The 26,820-nt window shown below is 43.1% G+C and overlaps 1 protein-coding gene across 3 annotated transcripts in view; it reads right to left on the bottom strand.

Annotated features, from left to right (window-relative positions):
• The window catches only part of TRIM24 (tripartite motif containing 24), a 144,633-nt gene extending 119,418 nt beyond the window's left edge, over positions 1-25,215 (bottom strand). For 2 of the 3 annotated variants that reach the window (XM_048830993.2, XM_048830978.2), the window contains exon 1: positions 24,697-25,215. In XM_048830993.2, the coding sequence (XP_048686950.1) occupies positions 24,697-25,063 (367 nt within the window). In that variant the 5' untranslated portion in view covers positions 25,064-25,215. The remainder of the gene's footprint in view (positions 1-24,696) is intronic. The other variant, XM_048830968.2, reaches the window with a different exon arrangement.
• Positions 25,216-26,820: the final 1,605 nt, after the last annotated feature.

Genomic DNA, 26,820 nt, shown 5'->3' with positions numbered 1-26,820 from the left:
CCTGTGTATTTCTGAGCTATCCATGCCTCATTTATGGCTTGCCTATGACAAGGGTATTTCACACTAACTGAAGAGGTTTTTCCCATTAAAATGTCCTACATCCACCCATCACAATTCTTCTTCTGAATTAACTGGCCAATTGGATAATCCACTTTAAACATAGGCGCTGACTCCGTGGGTGCTCCAAGGCTGGAGCGCACACAGAAAAATTGGCAGGCGCTTAGCACCCCCCAGCAGCCAGCTCTCCCCCTCACCCCAGCGCCTCCCATCCGCCAGTGGCCCTGCCGATCAACTCCTCCCCTTCCCTCCCAATGCATCCTAAATGCTGGAGAACAGCTGTTTCATGGCATGCAGGAGGCGCTGCAGGGGAGGGAGAGGAGTGGGGAAGAGGAACACTCGGGGGAAGGAGCAGAAAGAGGCAGGGAGGAGGTGGGGCATTGGGGGAAGGGGTGGAGTGGGGGCATGACCTGGGATGAGCACCCTCAGGGAAAATTAGAGGCCAGCACCTGTGACTTTGCAAGTGGATATTTTTAAATAAAATTAACATCAAAAAAGGTTTGTATGGACAAGCATATATTCGGGATTAATTTCAGTCCTCATTTCTATTCCACACTGCATTGCTTCACACTAAGACTCACCTGTTTGTTTACCCTTGTGCACTCTATTGGGGTAAGTAATGTTGACTGGATGTCATCTCCCTGTTTATGACATGGTGCACAGCCAGGCATGCCCTATTTGCAGTCACACACTCCTAGAAACATATACCCTTCTCTGCATTAGCACAGCCGTGCCTCGTGCATCTGCATGAAGCCATGCAGAGGTCATGGATTTCACTGTGATGTGGGGAGAGGAGACTGTTCAATCCTGCCTTAACAGCAGCCACTGCACTATCAGATGCACTATCCTCTTGTGCCTCAGCCTGTTGGTGCTTTCCAGCTGCTACTATCTCCACAAGCTCAGCATCAGAAAGTTCACCTTTCATCCCAAATAACTGGGAAACTCAACAATGGCCTCAAAAGTTCTCTGCGGTTAGATCTTCAGGAACAGAAACATCAGCCAGCATAACAATGTCCACCAGGACATCATTTTCTGTTGTTAATGAAAACCTTCCCTTTCTGAAGGAGTTTAGAAGATTTTGTATGAGAAGGAAGACCCATGACTTCTTAGTAAGATGAAGTGCAATCAGTTTTTCTGACATCCGCCATTTGTAGACGTGGTTAGCATCCAGAGAGGCAAGAATGTGCACATTAAGATAAGCATGGTAGTGACCTCTGAAGTTTTTCATGACACCCACGTCCATTGGCTACTTGACAGAGGTTATGTTTGGGGGCAAGAATTTTAACACGATATGTGATAGTTCTACATTTGCTGAATGAGCTGGGCAATTGTCAAATAAGAGGCATAGTTTGGTCTTGTAGCCACAGCTCCTTACTCCAGTTCTTAAGCCAACAACAAACTTGTCATTCATGCATTGGTTGAGTTTCAGTGGAACACAGGCATCTTTGACTGGACCTCAGGGAAACAACGAGGGAACTTGCTCTTTCTGATCACCAGAAGAGGCCACTTCTCATCCCATTCGTTTACACAACAGAGCAATGTGATGAGGTCCATAGCTTTTTTTCCCTCCTGCAAACCCTTCTTTCAGCATGGCATGGCCTCTGTCAGGAAAACCCAAGTAGGATACACCAGTCTGGTCAGCCCTGAAGACGTCATGTGGCTGGTACTGCTCTAGAACAGTGGGTAAGATGTCTGCCCGCAATTCAGTAGCTGCCATAACGTCAAGGTCTTGCTTCTCACCATGGTCCTTATGCTGAACCATGTTGCACTGGGCTTTCCACCAACTGAACCAGCCATCTGAAGGGTTAAAGTCCTTCCCCTGTTCTGCTGCCAGCTGCCTCGCTTTCTGTTTCAGCATTGGCCCAAGAGCCCAGCATCTTGTCCAAGCTTATGCTGAAACCAAAGCCAAAGGGCGTCACCAACACCTACCTCCTTTTCTTTACGTTGGCACTTGTGGTCTTGGTTTATGCTGTTCCTGTACTCCTCTAAAATGTTATGGCTCTTCTTCTGAATGCACAAAACAAACTTTGAGATACCACACCACTCAGCTACTCTCACCTGTTTAGCACTGTTGGGATTCCCTCCAAGATCTTTCCACTCAGTTTAACCAGAACACCTCATCCAGTTCTGGACGAATACTTCATCCAATTCTCTGGGATCCAAAAAAAACCTCAGTTTGACTCCAGCTCGTCACTGAGGTTATCATATTAGGCATGTAGCAGCTCTTTGCCAGCACTGGCCACGCCCAGACACTGGGGATTTAGGTACAAAGTGATACCACAATTCCAATCCATTCCACACACAAAAAACTTTATATACATCTTTCCTAGCTTACATCTATACTGCGAGCATGTAAGGACTAATAATCTGCAGATTGTGTAAGGTAAGTTTATCAGGTGGGGGTGTTCCTGCCTACTTTATTTACTGTAGACATTCACAATAATTAGTTGTGTCAGCAATTACTTGTTCAGGCTTGTCTTAACTTGGGCCTCCTCACATCAGCTAAATTAACCCCACAAGCACTGGGCTCACATAGGGCCCACAGGACCTGAACTTTATCAGCAAGAGACAGGTCCACACATATAGATGCCATAGCACACAATGAGAGCACTCAACTGTCTATGCTCAGAGGCAGGAAACTGATTAGATAACCTCCCCTCTAAAAAAGTTGCTATTAAGAAACATGCCTGTTGCTAATATCTAAATCCCATTAACACTGATGTTAATGGGACAGGACTGGTGCCTGGCAATATGTTGTCATTAACGAGAAGTTGCTATTATCAGGATTGCTATTAAGCAGAATCTACTGTAAACCATATAAACAAAGTGCCCTCTCCAAAAATCATTGAATACAGCATTTAAAAAGCAAAATACACTCCTATGTCACTTAATCTATACACAGAGTAATGAAACCTTGGTATAATAGTGCATAATAAAATTACATTGTAACCTTTCAGCTCTTTATCTCAAAGGAGGAGTACAGGGCAGAGCATCCCTGACCCTGAGGCCCTGATGATTTGCTTCAGTTTGCAGAGAAAGCCTCAGGAAGTTCGTGTCCTGAAAGTCTCTGCAACCGTGCTTCCCACCAATCAGTGAGACTCCCTTGCTCTCTCAGATGCTGTGAAAAATACAGCAAGCAGTTATGATTCAGCCTTCAGCCTTCTCATAAGATGCCATCTCCCCTTCAAATACACATTCCACTGTCGTTCTTCAATTACTCAGGGTATAGCTGAACGGGCCCTTTCTCCTATCCAAGTGTCCAGTAAAATGTTTCATAAGCCAGGGAAGCAAAAGTAAGCTGGGGATCCCAGAATGAATGGGAGAATCACACCAGCACTAATATCCACAGCAGTCTGAGCAGCAAATTTTCCATTTCTCATTAAAGAAAAGAAAAAAGAGGAGTGAGTTCTTAAAGATCTTAGCATCATGGACCTTTTCAGATCACTTAGTATTAATACTCGTGACAGTCAGGCCTTAGAGAACCAGGGAGAAGTACCCCTTTTTGTTGATGGACTTGGAAGCCTTGTGGGGATGGGGGGAGGCGGCAAAACATAGGGACTTGGGCTCCATCAACTGCCCTAATACATTTAGTAAAGTCTAGCTGTGCAAAATCCATCAACAACCTCCTGGTCATTGCCAGCGTTTATGACTTCTGTCCTCAGCATCTTAAAGCAGCACAAACCTGCACGACAACAGCCCTGACCACTGATCTACCAATACCCAAACTGATTAGCTGCTGACCAGCAGCAATCAGTAGTGGTGAACTTCCAGATGGAGATGGCCACACACTTCTCCACACCAGGGGAAACTCTCATGTTGGTGTGATGCCACTGCAGCTGCAAGGTGAGCTCCACACAGATCTCTAGCAAAGTCTTACAGAGTTCCAGGGGCTTCTGTATAGATTATTTCAGTTAATCTTTCTACCTACCCAATGGGACTCAGGACCCAGTCTAGAAGATACCATCAGAGATGCTTAGTTTTGCAGTTCTCAAACTGGATTTGTGTCTCCAGACATAACATGCTTGTTAACAGCAAAAAATGTTTTTAAAATAAATAAATTAATATTAATATATTGAGGTGAGAAATAACAGACCTCAACCCTATTGTCCCTCTGCAAATTTGTGTACACAGAGTCAATCCCTTACCTCTCTCTCTAAAGGTGCAAAGTTTCAAAAAGTTCAATGAATAAAAGATTGTTGGGGGCGGAATAGATCTGGACAAGGAGAAGAGGTCTCGAGATAAATGTCAGAAGGGAGGGAAAGGCAGTAGAAACAAAAGTGAAACTCTTCGAGGAGCATATTCCAGAAGTCTTGAGGTCCTTCTGAGTGTAGCCTTCATTGATTTGAGATTGACCACACCATTCTCTCACTGGAAGGGAAAACCTATAATGGCAGCAGGCCGTAAATGGAACCCAGTTTGGGAAGATTTTAATGAAGTACCTCTACCTGTGGGTAAGACAGGCATGTGTGCAAAACGCAAACAGTGCAACAAAGAAATGCAAGGCCTGGCTGCCCGAATAAAACAGCAGCATGAGAAGTGTTCCTTCTCAGGAGGAAGCTACGCTGAAGATATTCCTTTCATCATGTCTGAACATGCAGGATCTTCAGGTTGGTAAACTTTTATTTCATACTTCTTCCTTAAGAACTGCCCGTCTTCCTTCTAGACTATTCCTGAATTCTCATGTTTGAGCAAAAAATATAGTTACTCTATGGTACTACCATTGTAGATAAAAAAACCAAACAGCTGAAATAGGCAGATCTTCCTTTTACAAGTTCACCTTTAAAGTAGTACTGAGTATCAGTGAATGCAATGGGTAATACTAAATGAGCAGTATGGTAATAATAATTATTAAATAACTGCATGGACTTATTGTGTTTAGGAGAATCCATCCTCAACATACAGGATTCTGAAGACTATCCACCTTCAAGATCACCATCATTTTCCATAGTTTCAGAGTTATGACTCAAACACTGGCATTGGCAGATATCATGTACGTCACATAGCCACAGTATATCACCTGTAGCAAAAAGGAAAAAAATAATCTCTATCATCCAGAAGCAACCATAGGTACATTTGTGATAAGAACCAGCAGATTATAAAAAGAGGAATTGATGAAAAAATTGTCCAGTTTGCTTATTCAACAAACTCTCCTTTCCATATGATTCAGAACCCACATTAACATGGTTCAGTCATTAAGACCAGGATACAGTCCACCCAACAGAGCAGATGTCGCAGGCAAATTGCTGGATAAAGCGTATGAAAGAGAAATTGAGCAGTGTGCAAAAGGTCTAGAGGGTAACATTGTTAACCTGAGTCTTGATGGGTGGAGCAATGTCCACGATGATCCTGTTGTACATGCTTATGCGACAATAGAAGAAGGGAATGTCTTCCTTACAGAAACAATTGATACATCAGGAAATGCACATAGGAGCAGAATACTTACAAGTAGCAGCAGTTAAAGCTATAACAAACTGTGAAAAAAAATTAAAATGTCTAGTATGCAGCTTGGTCACAGACAATGCTGCAAATGTATCCAAGATGAGAAAAAATTTAGAAGAGTCCCAAGCTAATAACATATGGTTGCAGTGCTCAGCTGATGCACCTCCTAGCCAAAGACTTTAGTGTTCCAAAAATAAAGGCTAATCTTGTTGAAACTGCAAAATACTTCTGTAACAACCACTTTACAGCAACTGCTCTCAAAAAAGTGGGAGGAACCAATCTAACTCTCCCACACGACATGCAATGGAACTCACTAGTGGACTGTTCTGAGCACTATATCAAGAACTGGCCTAATCTGATGACAGTTTGTGAACAAAATCGTGAAAAAAATAGATGGCACTGTCACAGCCAAAGTTCTCAACACTCGGCTTAAGAGAAATGTTGAACACGTGCTGAGTACCCTGAAGCCTATTTTTGTAGCCTTGAACAAAATGCAGGGAAATAACTGTTTTATTGCTGATGCTATGGAAATTTGGAAGTAACTGAGTGAGATCTTAAAAAGAGAAATAGGCAATGACAGAGTTAAATTACAAGCATTAAAAAATGAATGGGACAAGCACTATCTCGAGCTCATTTTCTTGCAAATATTCTCAATAGCCAGTACCAGGTCAAACCTTAACTGCTGAAGAAAAGGAGTTGGCTAGGACATGGACATCCAGCAATCATCCCTCCGTAATGCCAACTATAATAAACTTCAGAGCTAAGGGTGAACCATTCAAGAAATACATTTGCTGATGATGTTTTAAAGAAAGTCACACCAGTAAACTGGTGGAAGTCACTTAGGCACTTGGATTCAGAGACTTCTGAAGTGATAATCTCACTTTTAACAGCAGTAGGTTCTTCTGCCAGTGTAGAAAGAATATTTTCTTCCTTTGGACTAATTCATTCCAAAATGAGAAATCGTTTGGGACCTGAAAAAGCAGGAAAGCTTGTTTTTCTTTTCCAGATTATGAACAAACAGGAAATGAAGGTGAAGACGACTGAGTTAGCTGCAGAAGCCAATATTTTAAGTTTCTCATGTTGACCTGGCTGACAGTCAATTTAATGTTTTTTTTTAATATTTCATCTCTATAAATATATCAGAGGGATAAATACCAGGGAGGGAGAGGAATTATTTAAGCTCAGTACCAATGTGGACACAAGAACAAATGGATATCAACTGACCATCAGGAAGTTTAGATTTGAAATTAGATGAAGGTTTCTAACCATCAGAGGAGTGAACTTCTGGAACAGTCTTCCAAGGGGAGCAGTGGGGGCAAAAGACATATCTGGCTTCAAGACTAAGCTTGATACGTTTATGGAGGGGGTGGTATGATGGGATAGACTAATTTTGTCAATTAATTTATCTTTGACTATTAGCGGTAAATATACCCAATGGCCTGTGATGGGATGGGATCCGAGTTACTACAGAGAATTCTTTCCTGGGCGTCTGGCTGGTGAGTCTTGCCCACATCCTCAGGGTTTAGCTAATCACCATATTTGGGGTTGGAAAGGAATTTTCCTCCAGGGCAGATTGGCAGAGGTCCTGGGGGTTTTTCGCCTTCCTCTGCAGAATGGGGCACGGGTCACTTGCTGGAGGATTCTCTGTACCTTGAAGTCTTTAAACCACAATTTGAGGACTTCAGTAGCTCAGACATAGGTTAGGGGTTTGTTACAAGAGAGGGTTGGTGAGATTTTGTGGCCTGCGTTGTGCAGGAGGTCAGACTAGACCAGAGGTGGGCAAACAATGGCCCGCAGGCCACGTCCGGCCTGCAGGACTGTCCTGCCCAACCCCTGAGCTCCCAGCCAGGGAGGCTTATCCCCAACCCCTCCCACGCTGTCCCCCCTCCATGCCCCCAGGACTCTGGCCCACCGCTCTTGCCGGGCAGCGCAGCGGTTTGGCTGGCTCCGGCATGGTAAGGGGGTGGGCAGCGGGGGTTCCAGGGCGGCAGTCAGGGGACGGGGGTGGTTGGATGGGTCAGGGGATTGGGAGAAGGGGGCAGTCAGGGGACAGGGGGTGGTTGGATAGGGCATGGGAGTCCCAGGGGGCCCGTCAGTGGTGTGGATAGGGGTTGGGGCACTCAGGGGACAGAGAGCGGGGGGAGGAGGGGGCCCCAGGAGGGGGCAGTCAGGGGACAAGGAGCAGTGGGGGGGGGGGGTTGGATGGGTCAGGGATTCTGAGGGAGGCAGTCGGGGGCGGGCAGGCTGTTTGGGGAGGCTCCATATAGTTTTGCAACCCCGACGTGGCCCTCGGGCCTAAAAGTTTGCTCACCCCTGGACTAGACAATCATAACGGTCCCTTCTGACCTTAAAGTCTGTGATTCTATGATTCAAATATTTTAGTTAAAAACAATTTTAACAAAAACAAACCTGGATTTTAAAAAAATTTCAATGTTTAACTAAATTCAAAAATTCACATATAATATATATATAACACATATAATATATATATAAAAAATATATATATTTTATAATATATAAAAATTCACATATAATATATATAAAATAATATATATAAAACATATAATATATATAAAACAACAATATAATATATATAAAAGTTTGCTGTTGAAGAAAAAAAATCCAGAATACATAATGTTGTTGTTTTAGTTCAACAGAATAATTTAAACGTCTGTCTGGTGATGTTCTCCTCCTAATACAGCATGGCAAGAAAATCCTCCAAATATTAATGATTAACCTGTTGAATTGGAGATAGCTCACCTTCCAATGACTTCATCAATATCTGCTTCAATTACCTTTGGTAATTGAAATAACCAAACAATCATTCATTTTCTGATATAGCTATAAAACTAATCTGAAAAGTTTTCAAAATAAATCACTTTAAAAAGTATAGTGTGTATCTTCTAAAAATGAAACCTATATTTATCTCTGAGTTGTGAAGAATATGTATTAAGTGCAACAAGAATGCACTTTTATGTAGAAATCCATGATTAAATCGAGTCTTCCTGACTAGTGATTTAAATCAATTTAATTTAAATCAAATCGACCCTGGTATTAATAAGTACATTGACTAAGATACACAGCAATGTGCCCTCCATGCCAGCTCACCAAAGTTTGAAAGTGGTGCTAACTTACAAAAGACATGCTGGAATGAAAGGAGAGGAATCATGGGAATTTGTTACTGTGACCCCAAGTTCCAGAATTCCAACAGCTTCTGGTAGATATCCCACAATACACCATGAGAAAAATCCCAGAATGTACAGAACTCAGCAACAAGACAGAGCACCTGTCTGGAATGCTGAGTGCTTAGACAGAAAAAAAAAGTTATTGCCATGTATATGCACTGATTTGGAGGTAAGTAAGTAAAAGCCAGCCATGTGGATGAAATTATTGCAAGATATTTATTCCACAAGTTAGCACGCACAAATCTAAATACACAGAAAACCTGTGTAGACAAGGCATTAGCAATAAACAAGTATTTTATGACACATTCGATGGGTCATTTTGAAGACTTTCACTTCATGTTTGCTTTTCAACATTAAACTGATATAGCAGGTACTTAGCAAATATACTTATCAAAAGGTATGTCCAATTAATCAACATTTCTTATTTAAAAGAAAAATATGCTGATGATAGAATAGCAAACTGTGACAACATAGTACCACCTATCAATATAACTTCCTCTGGCATTAAACATTTCAGGGGGTCTCTGCCCAAATATTAAAAATCATTGAAATTACATACAAAAAAATTGAGTACATGTTTACTGCCAAGTTTTAAAGAAAGTTAAACCAGTTCATTGATTTGAGCTTCTTCTGCAGGTACAGGGAATATTTCCTTCATTTCAGTTTACTTGACTAGTTCAGTTCAATGACTAGTTCATTTGAAGTTAAGAAACCAGCTGGGCTTTGAGAAAGCAGGAAAAAAGTTCCTTCCAAACTATGAATAAAAACTAGGTGCAAGAGGATGAGCTCTGCTAGTTCTAAAGTCTTGAAAGACACTGTGACAAAAGCAAAGTCAGTTCAATATACTAACTACAAAAAAATAGTTCCTTTGTTCAATAAATCAGTTTTTTTAAATGCAAAACATTTTGATAAATATCTGTTTTTGACTTCTGCATCAAGCACATTTAACACAGCTTTATTCAATAAAAAAGCTAGGTGATATTTTTGTGCATTTAGTTAAATTTGAATTTCCATTAAAATGGAGCCAGACCAAAAAAAATCACAAGTAAAAAATTAATCTAGTAAATAAGAAATGCATCATTCATCATTTTCTAACATAAATTGCTTATATACACATGTATAGATATAGAACAATTTCCTGATTAGTATAAAGAAGCACCAAATTTAATGTAAAGGCTATATTCAGTTGCAAATCAACATGTCCTAGTGATTACCAAACATCAAGAACCAACATTTTAATTATTTTCCTATAGAAAAGTACAAATGCAAAACATGGTTAAAATTGATTTAAATCAATCCATCCTGGTGCATGTCTCAAGGGAAACAATATTGCAATGTGATTGGTCACCAAGGCAGGACAATGAAATGGTGATAGTAATACCACCAGAGCCAGTAGTCTGTACCAGAAAAATCAGGCCACAGGGGAAGGATCCTACAGCATTAAATATAAATGCCCACAATATCCATACAAGGTAGGTAATTAAGAGCTAAAACAATCTCACAAGTCATAATTTTGCCTTTTTTGTTCAATTATCACAGAAGTCTCTTTTTTTTTAAATCTGAAGTTATTCACAACTTTCTTCCTCTGCAAAACATTTGTACAATTCAATTGAACACTGTCCAACTGATCAATGCAGTGTAAGTTTCAAACAGCATATTTCATTGAAATATTTGCCATTCATGATGTGTTCATTAGTTATATAAGATATCCTACCAGGGAAAAGCAAAAATACAGTATATTCCACTTCTTACCAACTTCTCAGTTTCCAGCAAAAAGTTGCCATTATCCAGCAGCTGACATTAAGCAATAAGGCACTATTTTTGAGCCCATGCATACCTGTATGGGTGTGGAAGAACAATCCACTGAAATTGTAGAAGCTTGGCTACTGTCTAAGTTTCACTTCGCTACAAGGCAGAAAAAAATTTTAAAAAGTATAAACAAAAAGATGCTGTAAGTGTTACACTGTAAGAAGTAGAGCAAACTTAAATCTTGATATACTGCTAGTACTTACATGAGACATGGGGTGAAGCAGCACACAATTTTATGAACAAATCAAGTAGCCAAATTTAAAACAAAAACAAAAAATAATTTAAAATATGTCCAATGTTGCCTGCTTTTTATGATCTGTTACCTTTAGCTGTAAATCCTTCTCAATTTTGCATACAGCCTTGTAGCCATTGTCAACGTCACAATACTGGAATATCCTGCGGAAAATGTCCATTGCACATACCTGTTCTGGAAGCAAAGGGTCTTTAAGTTTGTTGGGTGACACATTACTCTCTTGTGGCTTTTCAGCCTGTGGGTGCTAAACAGACAAGAGAATTTTGGCATCTGTGAGTCACCTCCTGTCTCCAGGTGACTCTCAAACTCAACAATGGCTTCAAATTCCTCTGTTAGATTACTGGGACAACACATTATCCACTAAGCCAGTATTTTCTGTGGATGATTCAAACCCTCTTTCTGAAGCAGTTGTAAACAGTCTTGGAAAGAACAGCATCCATGACTCCTTAGCGAGATGCACTGCATCAATTAAAGGATATTTTGTTTTGTTTTGCAACATCCATCGCTTGTAGGTGTGGGTCAGAGAGGCAATGATGCACACATTCAGATGAGTGTGACAGTGACTTCTGAAGTTCTTTATCACATACCATGTCCATCAACTGCATGCCTGACGTCGTGTTGGGAGGCAAAAATGTTAAACACATGTGACAGCTGTACATTAACAGCTGTCCTGCTCACTTAGTTAATCAACAGGCACATGTGACTATTTTGTAGGCATAGCTCCCTGTTCCAAGTCTTCAGCCACTCTTGAAATAAACTAGTCATGAAGGCATTGGCAGAGTTTCTGTAGCTCATGGGCAGCTCTGAATAATCTTTAAGGAAACAAAATAGGTGCTTCCTCTTTCCGATCCCCATATGAAGCAGTTTTTTCTGTCCCATCCATGTATGCACAACATAGCAATATAATGAGGTCCATGGCTTTTTTCCCCCCTCCTGCAAACTCTTCACCAAACCAAGGCCTCTGTCTAGAAAGCCAGGCAGAAGAGAGTAGACTTAGCAATGAAGAGGTCACATGGCTGGAACTGGACTAGAAAGCTGGCCAGGGTGTCCGCCCTCCAATGAGAGCTGCTGGAAAGTGAGTGGCTCTTGTTTCCTGCAGTGACCCTGACACTGAAGAACACAGGGTTGGCCTTTCCAACAACTAAGCCAGCCATCAGAGGAGTTGAACTCCTTTCCCTGAGCTGCTGCCAACTGAGCTGCTTTCTATTTCAATATCAGACTGGAAAAATCAAGCATTTTGGCCAGGTATATGCTGAAACCAGAGCCACAAGACTTCACTAATGTCACCTCCTTGCCATTGTGTTGCTACTTGAAGTCTTGGTTTGTGCTGCTCTCATGTTCCTATTAAAATGTCACTGCTATTCTTAACAATGCACAAAACAGATTTCAAGACACCAAGCTTCTCCGCTACTCACTCATGCTTAGCACCAGGCTCACACAGGGCCTCCAGAATCTTAACTTAGTCAGTGACAGAGAGGTCCACATGTTTGGCAGCCATGACATTGCAGAAGAAGTGCTCTGCTGCCAAGGATGAGAGCCAGGAAATTGTTTACAGGTAGGACCTCTCTTCTAAAAAGTTAAGTGGTATTCCTGTTGCCAATATCTAAATCCCATGAATATCAAAGTCAGTGGGATGGGATCAGTTCCTGGCAAATTGTTAGGTTTCAGAGTAACAGCCATGTTAGTCTGTCTTTGCAAAAAGAAAAGGAGTACTTGTGGCACCTTAGAGACTAACCAATTTATTTGAGCATGAGCTTTCGTGAGCCACAGCTCACTTCATCGGATGCATACCGTGGAAACTGCAGCAGACATTATATACACACAGAGACCATGAAACAATATCCCCTCCCATTATTATTATTAACAGCAGGAGAGTGAGTTTGGGGGGGGGGGGCGGAGGGTGAGAAAATCTGGATTTGTGCTGGAAATGGCCCAACTTGATGATCACTTTAGATAAGCTATTACCAGCAAGACAGTGGGGTGGGAGGGGGTATTGTTTCATGGTCTCTGTGTGTATATAATGTCTACTGCAGTTTCCACGGTATGCATCAGATGAAGTGAGCTGTAGCTCACAAAAGCTCATGCTCAAATAAATTGACAAATTGTTGCTATTAAGGGGAAGTTGTTAATATTGTGATTGCTAATATTGTGATTGCTATTAAGCAGAATCCACTGTAAAATGTTATCTGACTAAATTACACAGCATAAATGGCAAATTTTACAAACAAGTATACTATTAGAATTGAGCTTTCATAGTTTTTACTATCATGAAGTCTGAGTGTTCCGTTATGAATCAGAGGTTGTTCTTACAAGCAAGTCAAAATTCACTTCGGACTTAGATTAAATATTTCTGGGATTTCCCCTACCCCATTAGTAGCTCAGCTATAGTAAGCAATATCAACTTTATAGATGTACCATAATTGGAAAATTCCACCCATGTTAGGGGACATTCCATCCACAGCAGGTGGATGCAAACTCATGTATCCCCTTGGCTTTGAAAGAATTTTTCCAGTGTCCAACTCTAGGTTTTTAGCACATTGCATTAGGAAACACTGCTCTAAACCATGGCCTTGTCTTCACTGAGGAGGTGGAGGGGGAAAGTGTGTTCTTAACTCAAGTTAGCTAATTTAAAGGTAAATCCTCACTAGGATTAGGTAACTTGTAATCTTCACATAAATTAACTTGTGTTAAGACTACGAATGGTCTTGTCTTCTATCTTCACTAGGATTCTATCTCAAGTTAGTTAACTCACCTCTCCCTCGCTCATCCCCAGTGAAGACAAGGCCCATGAGGTAAGATATATTTCCTTAGTCTATGGCATCAAGAAGCATCACTACCAAGAGTGTAAACACAAATCTGAAACTCATGACCACATGCCCCTCCGTTCAATATGCATCTCTTGCCTGAACAGAGACAATGGTATATGCTTATCTTTTAATTTTAAAAATAGCCTTGTCAATTATCGTGAGCTGCAAAGCTATGACATGTCTATATTTCTTTAACATTACTAACTGGTTAATAGGTGCATTCTTAATTCTGAGACAATACAAACTAAGGTTCTACAAAGTTGGTTTCTCATGCCATAGGAGACAAGGTCTCCACAAAAGGGGTAGAGTATCTAAAACATTTAGGACAGAGACACCCCCCCCCCCACTCCAAAATGTTTAGTGTCAGGTTAAGTTATGTAAATGGTTTCCAATTTTATTCTTGGTTATTCAACCCACTGTGGCTAAAGACTCAGCACCATGATGAACAAGGCATAGGTCACTTTTCAGTCAAAACATCAGTATTCTAGACCAATGGTTCTCAAACTAGGGCCGCCGCTTGTTCAGGGAAAGCCCTCGACGGGACGGGATGGTTTTTTACTTGCCGCGTCCGCAGGTTCAGCCGATCGCAGCTCCCACTAGCCGCAGTTCGCCACTCCAGGCCAATGGGGGCTGCAGGAAGGGTGACCAGCACATCCCTCGGCCCTTGCCACTTCCGACAGCCCCCATTGGCCTGGAGCAGCGAACCATGGCCAGTGGAAGCTGTGATTGGGCCAGTTGTTTACCTGCCGTGTCCGCAGGTTCAGCCATTCTGCCAGGGCCTTTCCCTGAACAACTGTCAGCCCTAGTTTGAGAACCACTGCTCTAGAGTGTGAAGCCTCACATGGCTTCAGAGTTAAAACATCTGAGCACCAACAGGAACAGAGTCAAGACTTAGGGCAGGGGCAAACATGACCATCCTCATCTGGAGGATGAGGCTCCTAGATAGATTAGGCTTTGTGAATTTCCCAAATTGGAAGCACAGAATTTAAAATGCCTTTCAGCATCCGTGATGATCAAGACTGACTGGGGCAGGAATGTAGTTACACACAGAGGTCAGTGGGGAAAAAAAGGCAACAGACCCACAGAAATATATAGAGGCTACTTGAAGACATTTCCCTCCCCCTTTCAAAGTAGTACCTGCAGACATGTTAACTCAAATGCTGTTCTTATAATCACTTTTCCTTTTTGAAAAGTTAAGCTCACAAGAAGAAAGTACTTTTGTAATTTGTCTAACATTTGTGTTTTTTTCTCTTTAAATTTAAAGGTATACAATCTATATCTAAGCTATTTCACAAGTAACATGACTCTCTCGATCAGAGACTTGACCATCGTGTGCATGAACTGTGCCCATGGACGGTGCCCACAGCATGCAAGGCATTATCAGGATAGAAATAATAATGTTATGTATTACTTTTATTCCAGCATTGTCCACAGTGTGCTAGGCACACACAATCCCTACCCCAGTGAGCTCACAGTTTAAGACAACAAGCAGCATACGAAAGGTGGGGGAGAGAAACAGAATCAAACATTTTCTTTTTAAAACAGAAACCAACAACTTCCAACTGCCCCAAATCAGCTGACCAAGAGCTGATCTACACTTAAAAGCTTAAAATCCACACCCCTGACTGCCATAACTATGCTGACCTACCCCCGATATAGATGGAGCTAGGTTAATGGAAGAATGTTTCCTTCAAGCTAGCTACTGTCGCTTAGGGAGATGGAATTCCTACAGCAATGGAAAAACCAATTCATCACTTTAGTCTGCATCTACATTACGGGGTTACACTGGCATAGCTATGGCACCGTATATATGCTGTTATAGTACCCATAGTGTAGATATGACCTAAGTTCTTCCAGGAATCATGGAATCAAGAACTGGGTCCTGAGGAGGAATATGGGAGAGAGACTAATGGACTTTCAGATCAGCCCAGAAAGGGCATTCATTGCGTAAAGTGTAACATGCAAGGTGGTATGAAATAGTTGTGTAGCAGACAGGCTGTCAAGGCTGGAATCATTGAGGGACTGGAGAGGCCTGAGAGAGGAGTGGGAGGAAAAAGATAATAAGGCAAGAGCTGATAAACAGGGAGGGGCAAAGTCACAAACAGCTTTGATGGCAAGGACAAGAAGCTCAATCACTGATGAAAACAAGAAGAATTACATGCAGCAATAAGCAAGTAAAGCCTGGTCTGCACTTAAGTTAGGTTGGCATTCCTACATCTGTCAGGGGATATGTCCATATCCCTGAATGACATACCTATGCTGACCTAGCACCAAATATAATCACAGCTATTTTGATGGAAGAATACTTCTGTCAATGTAGCTACCATCATCATTCACAGAAGTGGTGTTCCTATACTGACAGGAAAACCTCTTCCATTGGTGTAGGCTGCATCTACGCTACAGGGTTGCCAACACAGCTACAGCAACATGGCTTTGCTGGAATAGTTTGAGTATTTTAGCGGTTGTATTTTGAACATGTAAGGCAGTCTAGAGAGGATGTGACTGCAGTAGTCAACATAGGAAATGAGGGTCTGGACAAGAGTCTTAGCTGTGTGAATAAAGAAAAAAGAGTTAGGATGGTAAAGATTAATGAAAAAGTGACAAGATTTGGACATGGGTTGAATGCATGAAGGGAGACGGAGTAGTTCTTGGATCTCTCTTGTAAAGCACAAAATAGTCATGGTTAGCAATTACTTCTGGACAGCTTTCCAATGAAATATCAAACTGAAACCCTTACTGTGTCAAGTTTTCACTTAATCCAACTCAAGGAATTTAGCACATCTGTAAAAGTCAGTCTGGAGATTCTTGGACATTTGTACCCTTAGGAGCATCCAAACTGGTCTTTACAAAGGTATGAAAAGCTTTTGAAATTCTAGTGTAGACAAGCTAACTGACAAAGGCCAAATCCTGGCCTCAGTTACATATGAGAATACTGATATTAATAGTATTTCATAGATATAGGTGAAGGCAAAATTTTGCCACGTATTTCCAATCACATCCACAACATACAGGTCCATTATCTAGAACAGTAGTTCTCAAACTGTGGATCAGGACCCCAAAGTGGGTTCATTTTAATGGGGTGGTCAGGATCAGGATTAGACTCGCGGGGGTCCGGGGCTGAAGCTGAAGCCTGAGCCCCTGCCACTCTGGGCGGAAGCCAAAGCCTGAGGGTTTCAGCCCAGAGAAGCAGGGCTTGGGCTTCACCCCCACTCCCTGGCCTGGGGTCATGTAGTAATTTTTGTTGTCAGAAGGGGGTCGTGTTGCAATGAAGTTTGAGAACTGCTGACCTAGAAAGAGGATTCATTTGCAAAATCTATTCTGTCTCCAAATTGGCAATAATGGAAAATTCAAGAGTGAAACAAAGATGTTTCAAGCTTACATGGCAAGAAATAAATGGTTTTGAAATTTTGTTGTGAAAAAAGTATGTTCACTCATGTGGTTATCAGATGCCTCAATTTAAAAAAAATGCACAAAAACAGATAAATGCTTCTGCACTCCCTCCACCCTGGAAGTTGTCCTTGAATTAAACAGAGGTTATTACTCAGCTGGCCTTTGGGGCATCATTCAAAATACACATTCATGCAAAAAGAAAATTTCTAAAAAAATCATCTTATACTCAGTGATCAAACCTCAGTTTGCAAGCATACACTCAGTGTTCAAAAACCAATAAATTAAGTGAATTTTTATTTTCCAAAAATTCAATCAGGCCCAGATGTCCAAGAGCAATGATAACTGGTCATATACTAAACTCAGTTTTGGGAGCACCAAAACCTAAGTTTTAGGAGCACACTCTTGCAGCAATATTCGTAACCCATATGACTCTATGTCAAACTCAAAATCACCACAAGGGCCACATGAGGACTAGTATATTGGCCTGAGGGGCCGCATACAATGATACAGAAGTATAGTCAAAAATGAAAAAAATGAAGAGTAATATAGAATGCTATAAAAAGTCAATGTTTTAATTTTTTTTAAAACTAATGTGAAGAGGGGTTTCTATAAAATATAAATACCTGTAACTATCCCTTATCTGGTCAGAAACACTGATGATGATCTACACTATCAGTCTATCAACACAGCTGTCATGGCAGGAACTTTTTAAAGTAACTACTCATACAAAATACATTGCCACTTTTAACATTCTTCCCAACTACTCCCAGCAAAGAATCATACATGCTGAACTTCATACCTCAGACTGCTCATCTAGTCCATGAGGCCCCGCCTATTCCCTCCCTTTTCCACCCCCATTCCAACCCCTTCCCCAAAACCCCACCCCACCTCTTCTCCACCTCCTCCCTGCTCTCCCCGCCCCCCCAATCCGTCTTGGAAAGTCCTAAGCACTGGGAGGTAAGTGGAGGAGCGGGGATGTGGTGGGGGGGATAAGACAGCCTACCAGGAAACTTTCAGGGCCTGGTGAATTGCCTTTACTATTGATAAATTAAATTAACCTGACCTAATGATCTTGTCCTATGAGTGAAGTTTTTGTGCTATGGTTTATACACATGCAGGCATTCTGAGACTTACTCTTCGACAGTCTAAACTTTAGGAACAAAATATAAGATATCACAGACTCAGATTTTGTTCATTGAAAAAAAATCAGATTTGAATGGTGTAAAGAGGCTTACAGCACAACATAAACCAAATCTTTTTGAATTCTAACAAGCTCTTGAGCTTAAGGAAAATTGCAGTAATGAGTTCTACTGGTTAAATAAGTGGTTATACAGTTTTACACAACACAACAGTTTTTTCCATATTCATAGATTCATATGTTCTAAGGACAGGACCATTGTGATCATCAAGTCTGACCTCCCGTGTAACACAGGCCACAGAAATTCCGCACAAATAATTCCTAGAATATATTAATGTGTATCGCCTTTCAATTTCATTTTATGTTCTTTTGTTTTTATACAGATGCTATGCAAACAACCAATGCTAGATTATGACTAAGGGTACATTTTAGTCATGGGTATTTTTAGTAAAAGTAATGGACGGGCCATGGGCCGTAAACAAAAATTTATGGCCCGTGACCTGTCCATGACTTTTACTATATACCCTTAACTGTCCATCAGTCCAGATTGTACCCTGGGTAATGCTACAGTCATACATACATTGCCCTCTTCAGAAAACAGTCTTGCAGCATTACACCTTGCACTGTAAGCCTGCTTCAAAGGTATGCATTCAAACCTACCCATAAACCCATATTTATGCCATACTTGTTTATGATTGATAGAATCCTCCACAAATTCCACTTTATTGCCAGACCTTACAGACCTTTTTACCTAGCTTCATACTAGGTTTGCAAGACAGAGGCATTTGTACCAAGCAGACCCAATATAGATAACCATCCGTAATTCCATACCTGGTCAATTGCAAACTTCATAAGCCTCAACAAAACAAATCTTATTTTCTGACAGACACTACACAAAGAACAGAAGTTACAATAATTTGACTAGTAAGTTTCCACAGTAAAACTTAGCATTTGTACAGGACAAAGGTGATTTTTTTTTATTTTTATTTTTTTAAAAACAGAATGTACTGAGCTGAAGGACATTACATAGATAAGAGGAAGTTATCAGTACAATGAACACACAAAATGTACTGCCAAGTCGTCCCTACATTGGTAAGAGGTGAAAGGCCTGGCCAGCATGCATGGTTAGTGGTAACAGAAAAGAAACAAAAAAGAGAAATTGCATGGGCAGAAAAATGTATGTAAACTGAAGCTTGCACGTGGTACAGTATTGTATTTGCTATGTAAGACAATGCTTAATGTTGACTGGATGATCATATAATCCGGAATGGTATAGATGTTAGAATGTAAAGGGAAATTTCTTGTGACCCACATATGCCCCAGGAGAAGGTAGCTGATCAATTTATTTTTCTGTGTAGCTATCATTCATTGCTTTTATAGAAATTGCAACTGCAAGGCCATGTTTTTGGTTCAAACAAAGGTCTGAATTAATAAACCTGAGTGTCTTGGCCCCAAGCTCACCCAACATTAGTACAGTTTCATTCCATATGTGGTATAATCACCACTGCAGCACCAGCATTACATATAACTAGCTCCATAAGCAGTAGTTTTCATCCTAGGTGTAGGCATAATGCATTATGGAACTCTGGTTCAATTTGGTCAAGAGTTCTCTCATGTCACAATGGACCCGAACTACAATACAATAAGTGTGGAAAGGAGATACCTTGTATTCTCCATAAGTTAAGCAGGGATTCAACTTCTTTGTGAAGTGGGTATGATGAGTCATCCCTGAGCCGGTGAGTATTCTGAGGTAATTACCTGCAAGTCCTCTGAAAGGCCCATGCTAATGAACCAGGGCCCAGCCAATCCACAAGCAAGGGCCTAACCCTGGGAGACCCCAAAACAAGGTATATAGGCTCCTTAGGAAACAAGCCACTCCAGCCTGCAAAACATTGCTACCTTAAGTGACAGGATTCCCGGGGCATACAACTTTTAAGGGGGCACAGCAGTACCCCAGTTCCCTCTCCAATATGGACTGTCTCTCACAATACTTTCCTAGTGACAAGCAGCAAACCCCTCTAGGCACTGTGATCACTCAGCACAACAGCATGTGGAGCCCCACCAGATAGATAGCATGAATGCTCCCAGAGACACTCGCAAATCACACCAGCCAATGTCCCCCACTTCCAGCCTTGCACCCTAGAGCTGTACCATCTTGCCCTGGTCTGAAGCCTAACCAGTGCAAGTTTATTACCTAGTCCACCCCTCCCTCAATGTGGAGAGGACATACACAAGCCTTTGGGAAATCTCAGCTCAGTTTACAAGCACTTCAGCCAAAATACACTGTTTTAGGTAAATATAAAACAGAATTATTAACTACAGAAAGATAGATTTTAAGTGATTATAAGTAGTAGGCATAAAAGGTCAGAGATCGTTACCAAGAAAATAAAAAGGTAAACACACAGTCTAAATCTTAAACCTTATTAGTTCAAGCAGTTTTCTCACCCCACTAGAAGTTACAGTACTTAATACACAGGCTTCTCTCTCTCTATCCTGGGGCCAGTCACCACAGTTGAAGTCCATCTTTTCAGCATTCTTGTTGCTTCCAGCACAGGTGGGAGAGGAGAAAGGCCAAGGCAAGATGCCACTGTCCCTTATTTTATATCCTCAGTTTACATGCCTGGAAAATACTAGCCCAGACACGTCCTGTGGGCTTTGCCGAGTCACAGCATTGAGCAGTCCCCCAGTATAGTCTTGTGCAACTGAGTCCTAGAGTTGGTGCTAGCACAATTGTCATTGAATTGTAAATCCCTTGATTACAACTCCCCTGCTGATTAATGGTCATTGAACACCTTCCTGGGCGTGGTTTGCCTTCTTTGTCATTAGGAAACTTGTAACACGTTTCAGTAACAACCATACAGCAAAATGTCATAACTTAATATTTACTCATGATATACTTTTTTTTTTTTTTGGACAGAACAATGGGTTTCAGCAGATCATGACTCTTCATATGACATCTTATGTGACATGCTTCGTATGAAATATATCATAATTACATAACAGGAGTAAATATGGGGGTTCCAAGGTGCTGCTTTGACTACAGAGTGCCACGTCTTCCCAGGATTCCCAGCTGCCTGGTAGTTCTGACAGACTGCTCCACAGATTGTGCCTGTTCCTTCCCCAGCCTGCACTGGCACCCAGGCTAGCCTTACAGTGGAGGGAAAAAAGCAACCGTAACCAAATCTTTAAACTATAGTTGCAGCCATCACTTCCACAATCATAAAAAAAAAAAAAAAAAAAAAGGGTAAGAACAGAAGTGTTCAATCTACTCTTTCCATTTTATTCTACCATACCTCCCCTCCTATTCAAGTAATCTCTGAAAGTCCTAATCTTATCTGTCTCCTGACTATAGACCTCTTCTATATTTAACTTGTCAGTTTGGATTCACATTTCATTTGGGCTGTTTGCGCTCATGACCTCAAAACTCAAGAGAATTCACCAACAAAAGATGATTATATGGCCTAACCCCACTGTCATGGTTACACGGCTGACTGCAACTCTATCCCCTTTCTAGTCTCCGAGTGCAACACCTCATGTGTCAGGCCACATGCCTTTACCTCTCCTGGGTGGAACTCTGCAATCCTTCCACTCCTAGGCCAGTCCATGGACTAGAACAACCTATGTATCAACAATGCTTACCCAATAAGTTTGACTGGGGTCAGCCCATGCCAAAGTCTAATGCCTTTAGCGTATGTAGTGACCAAACCACCTTCTTAAAACCAAAGCGTTTATTTCACAGTAGAAACGAAACTTCCAGAGAAAAAGAATTTTAAAACAAGTCGACGTGCAAGTCTATCTTATCTAAAAGCTCACCATCCCCTTATGGGTTCAAATTTTAAAAATACAAGATGGGGGGAGGGATAGCTCAGTGGTTTGAGCATTGGCCTGCTAAACCCAGGGTTGTGAGTTCAATCCTTGAGGGGGCCATTTAGGGACCCTGGGGCAGAAATTGGGGATTGGTCCTGCTTTGAGCAGGAGGTTGGACTAGATAAACTCCTGAGGTCCCTTCCAACCCTAATATTCTATGATTCTGTGTCAGGTAATCACTGATTAATAATGATCAACACAGCAAAGCACAGATCGGAAAGTTATACATACCAAACCAGACTGGATAAGTGATTTCACAGCTCGATTCACTCGCAACTAACACCCAGAAACTCTCCCCTTTATATGCAATGTGTGTTTACAGAAAACGAGAACGAAAACACATTGACCTACAGAGCTCTTTTCACTGTATCTGGTCTATCTAATTGATAAGCTAAAGACACATGTAACCAAGTCATTGACAAAAAAACAGGAGTACTTGTGGCACCTTAGAGACTAACAAATTTATTAGAGCACAAGTTTTTGTGGGCTACAGCCCACTTCATCGGATGCATTGAATGAAACATATAGTAAGGAGATATATATATACACATACAGAGAAGGTGGAATTTGCCATACAAACTCTATGACATTGACAGAAAACATCTGTAAGTAGTTCCTGATAATGAGCAATTGGGAGAGGAGTTTAACTTATCACAGAGAACATCTGCCCCTCAGTAACAAGCAGTCCCTTTCTTGTGGTTCCACCTAGTTTTGCGGGTTGGCTAGGAGGAAGTAAAATATTCAGAGCTAGTAGTTCTAACCTTGCCCCTTAACAATCCTTGTTTGTGGAGGGATGGCTTATGCTGAGCTATTCTATTCCCTTCCTCCCTTTTCAAACTGTGGGTCATGACCCAGTACTGAGTCACAGAATGCAAGGCACTGGGTCGGAGGCAGCTCTGGTCAGCACCGTCAACTGAGCCATTAAAAGTTCCACTGGCAGTGCTGCCCAGCTAAAGCAGGCTAGTCCCTACCTGATATGACATCGCGCTGCACCCTGGAAGTGGCCAGCAGCAGGTCCAGCTCTTAGGCAGGGGGGCCACGGTTCCTGGCCAATTGGAACTGTGGGGGGGGGGGGGGCGCGGAGGGGAGGCCTGTGGGCGAGAGTCATGCAGAGCTGCTTGTGCTCCTCCACCTAGGAGCTGGACCTGCTGCTGGCTGCTTCTGGGGTACAGCGTGGTCCATGGTACCAGGACAGACAGGAAGCCTGCTTTAGTACCCCCACTGCGCCACCTGAGATAAGCCCATGCCCCAATCCCCTGCCCCAGCCCTGAGCGCCCCCCCAAACCCAGAGCCCCTTCCTGTACCCCAAACCCTCATTCCCAGCTCCACCCCAACCCTCTGCCCTAGCCCTGAGTCCCTCCCACACCCTAACTCCCTCATCCCCAGCTCCATTGGGTTCTGGGCATCAACAATTTTCTTCAACTGGGTTGACAGAAAGAGTTTGAAAACCATTGTCCTGTTGAACTAAGTTTAGTCATAGAGTAAACATCCCAATAATAGGTCTACCTACATTATTACAGAGCAGCTTATTTTGTTACACCTTCTTTTTCCCCATTAAATATATCAACTTCACTCATTCCCATACTATGCTGCTTGTTTGAGGTTTTCTTCAGGATGAATTTATGTATAAGAAAGGGGATCAAGAAATTTTTAAACTGTTTTCCCTGTTTTTTGATAAAACTACTGGCATAGTACTAGATTTCTGCTACTATGCATCTATTTTCTAGAAATATACCAGACATCAGATAGATCTTTACAATGAAAAGCACATTCCATTACAGACTTCATCTTGGTGCAAACAAGATCACACCTATAAACGGTGTAAAAAAATCCATCTGGGGCTGCTTAACAGCTTGCTCTTAAAATGATTAAAACAGCTAAACTTCGGAACACAACTTTCTCACCACCAAATGACAGCTCTTTTATTCTGCCATACTTCTTTTCTCCCTACCACAAGCCCTTCTCAGTTATCTTTTACAGTACTGAGCAAGTCAAATCTCTTCAACGTGCAAAAGTGAGCAGTAAGAAGATGCAAAACCACCAACAAATCCACATCACAAACTGCACTGTTCAGCTTTCTCGCCTTCTGTTTAGCACATGCAACTTGTCACAGATGATAACGGGTGTGGCTCCAAAAGGAAATAATAGAAGCTCCTTCCAAGAACCAGAGCTAGATCTAGAGAGTGAAGTGCCGGAGAACACCATGCGGAGAATAATCCAGCGGCGTGAGGGGGGTGGAAGATGTAGATGGTATCAGAGAGTTTGCTCCGTCTCTCGTTTCTGACACAGGACGCACCGCAATAGCAGCAGCAATTAGGAGACCCCCGACAGAAGAGTGGTAGTTAACAGAAGAATCCCAAGCCCCCACTCGCTCCTGGAAGAAGTTGCCCGCAGAGCACACACAGCAGAGGGGCCGGGCTCCCTTTCAATATCAAACCCCCGCCATTCCCGCATCGCGACATGACCCAGGCACTCACTCACCCCCGTGACCAGTTCATCCCTACACAACAGCCACGGTGGGAGCGGCCAGAGACCCCGGGCCTCTCCCGCTGCCCGCCAATGGGCGGCGACCCACGCGAGCACCTGCCCTCCCCTTCCAAAGGGGGGCCGCCGCGGTCCCTGACAGAGCGATGGCAAGAGCGGCGCCTCTCGGCTTCCAGCGGCGACGGGCTCCTCGCCCTCCAGCTCCTCTAGCGAGGAGCCCGGCCTGGGGTGGGATGCGGCGGGGGGGGCGGACCGAGGGGCACTTACCCGGCGTGCAGTGCAGGGGCGAGGTCGGCGAAGGGACGGGCGAGGAGGGGGACGCCGGCGGCTGCAGCTCCTTGGGGGTGCCCGGGCCGGGGGACGGGGCGGCGGGGGGCAGCATGAGGTAGCGGTCGGGCTGTGGCAGGCAGCGCAGGCAGAACGAGTGCAGGCAGGGCAGCAGCTTGGGCCGCCGGCTCTGGATGTGCTGCCCGCACACGGCGCAGGTGTCCAACAGGTTGAGCTGGGCCGCCTCCCCGCCGCGCTCCGCAGGGCCCTGCCGGCTCTCGGCCTCGTTCTCCCCGCTCAGCGCCGCGGCCCCCGCTCGATCCGCCGGCCAGGCCCCCGCCGCCACCGAGACCGCCGCCGCCTCCATTGTCCTTGCGCCGCCCGGCGCCTCCCGCCCCGGGGGGTGTGGGGAACGCGACTCCACCGGCCGATCCCCGGGCCGCGCCGCGCCGCCAACGAGCGGACCCTGCCCCCTCCGCGGCGTTTGTTATCCTCGGAGGTTGCAACTGCACCCGCGCGACACGGCCAACGGCCAGCCGGGCCCCGCCCCCTCCTCGGAGATGGGTCTCCCCGTCGCCCCGCCCCCTTATTGCACATAGATTCCGCCCCGCTCCTCCCCCTGGCTCCTCCCTTTCTCCTGTCACCGCGCACTGGAGACCCCGCCCACCCCCGTATAGCTCCACCCCCAACACCGCCCGCTCTGCACACGCACTCCCACCCTCGCCCCTGCTCCACTCACGCAAGCTGTTTCCTGGCCCGTCCCCTCCCCTCACATAGCTCCATCCCCCACCCCTCTCATGGGTGTCCCTGGCCTGAAAGTCCTGCTTCTGCCTGGCTTCCTCATCACACCACACTCCTTCCTAAAGGGAAACTCTGCTCCCTCTCAGGACAATACACCTGGCCTGGGGGAAGGGGGAAGTAGGGGGTTTATCCCTCCCTACCCTTTCTAGGCTTACCACCTTTGAAAAGGAAAAAAACTGGCACCCACCGCCAGAAGGCAAGCCCGCCCCCTCACCATAAGGCAACTTTGCAACTCCTGCCCTTTCAACAGTCACTTATAGTATCTACAGAAAGGACACACATCCATAAGATTCCAGAGTGGTAGCTCTGTTAGTCTATATGAGCAGAAAGAAGGAGAAGTACTTGTGGCACCTTAGAGACTAACAAATTTACTGGAGCATAGGATTGATACTATTGCACAACTCCTCACTCTCACATGACTCAAACCTTCTCTCACACATGCATGGTGTGCTTACAGTGGTGGTGGGCAGACAGCTACTGTATTTTCAACAGTTTTGATCTGTTATCGCTTAAACTGCAGAAGTGAGAACACTGCAGCATCTTTAGCTGGACACAGAAACTTTTAACCAGGGCTGTCAAGCGATTACAAAAATTAATCACGATTAATCACACTGTTAAACAATAGAATACAATTTATTTTAAATATTTGTGGATGTTTACTATATTTTCAAATAAATTAATTTCAATTACAACATAGAATACAAAGTGTACAGTGCTTACTTTATATTTATTTTTGTTACATATATTTGCACTGTAAAAAACAAAAATAATTATTTTTCAATTCACCTCATACAAGTACTGTAGTGCAATCTCTTTATCATGAAAGTTGAACTTACAAATGTAGAATTATGTACAAAAAAATCTGCATTCAAAAATAAAACAGTGTAAAATTTTAGAGCCTACAAGTCCACTCAGTCCAACTTCTTGGTCAGCCAATCACTCAGACAAAGAAGGTTGGTTACAATTTGCAGGAGATAATGCTGCCTGCTTCTTCTTTACAATGTCACCTGAAAGTGAGAGCAGGCCTTCGCATGGCACTGTTGTAGCCGGCATCACAAGCTATTTATGTGCCAGATGTGCTAAAAATTCATATGTCCCTTCATGCTTCAACCACTATTCCAGAGGGCATTCGTCCATGCTGATGATGGGTTCTGCCTGATAACAATCCAAAGCAGTGCAGACCAACGCATATTCATTTTCATCATCTGAATCAGATGCCCCAGCAGAAGGTTGACTTTCTTTTTTGGTGGTTTGAGTTCTGTAGTTTCTGTATCAGAGTGTTGCTCTTTTAAGACTTCTGAAAGCATGCTCCACACCTTCCCC

The sequence above is a fragment of the Caretta caretta genome, chromosome 1 (assembly GCF_965140235.1).
Source record: "Caretta caretta isolate rCarCar2 chromosome 1, rCarCar1.hap1, whole genome shotgun sequence".
NCBI lineage: Eukaryota > Metazoa > Chordata > Testudines > Cheloniidae > Caretta > Caretta caretta.
Note: the sequence above shows the minus strand (reverse complement) of the source record. Positions and strands in the feature narration are given on the sequence as shown.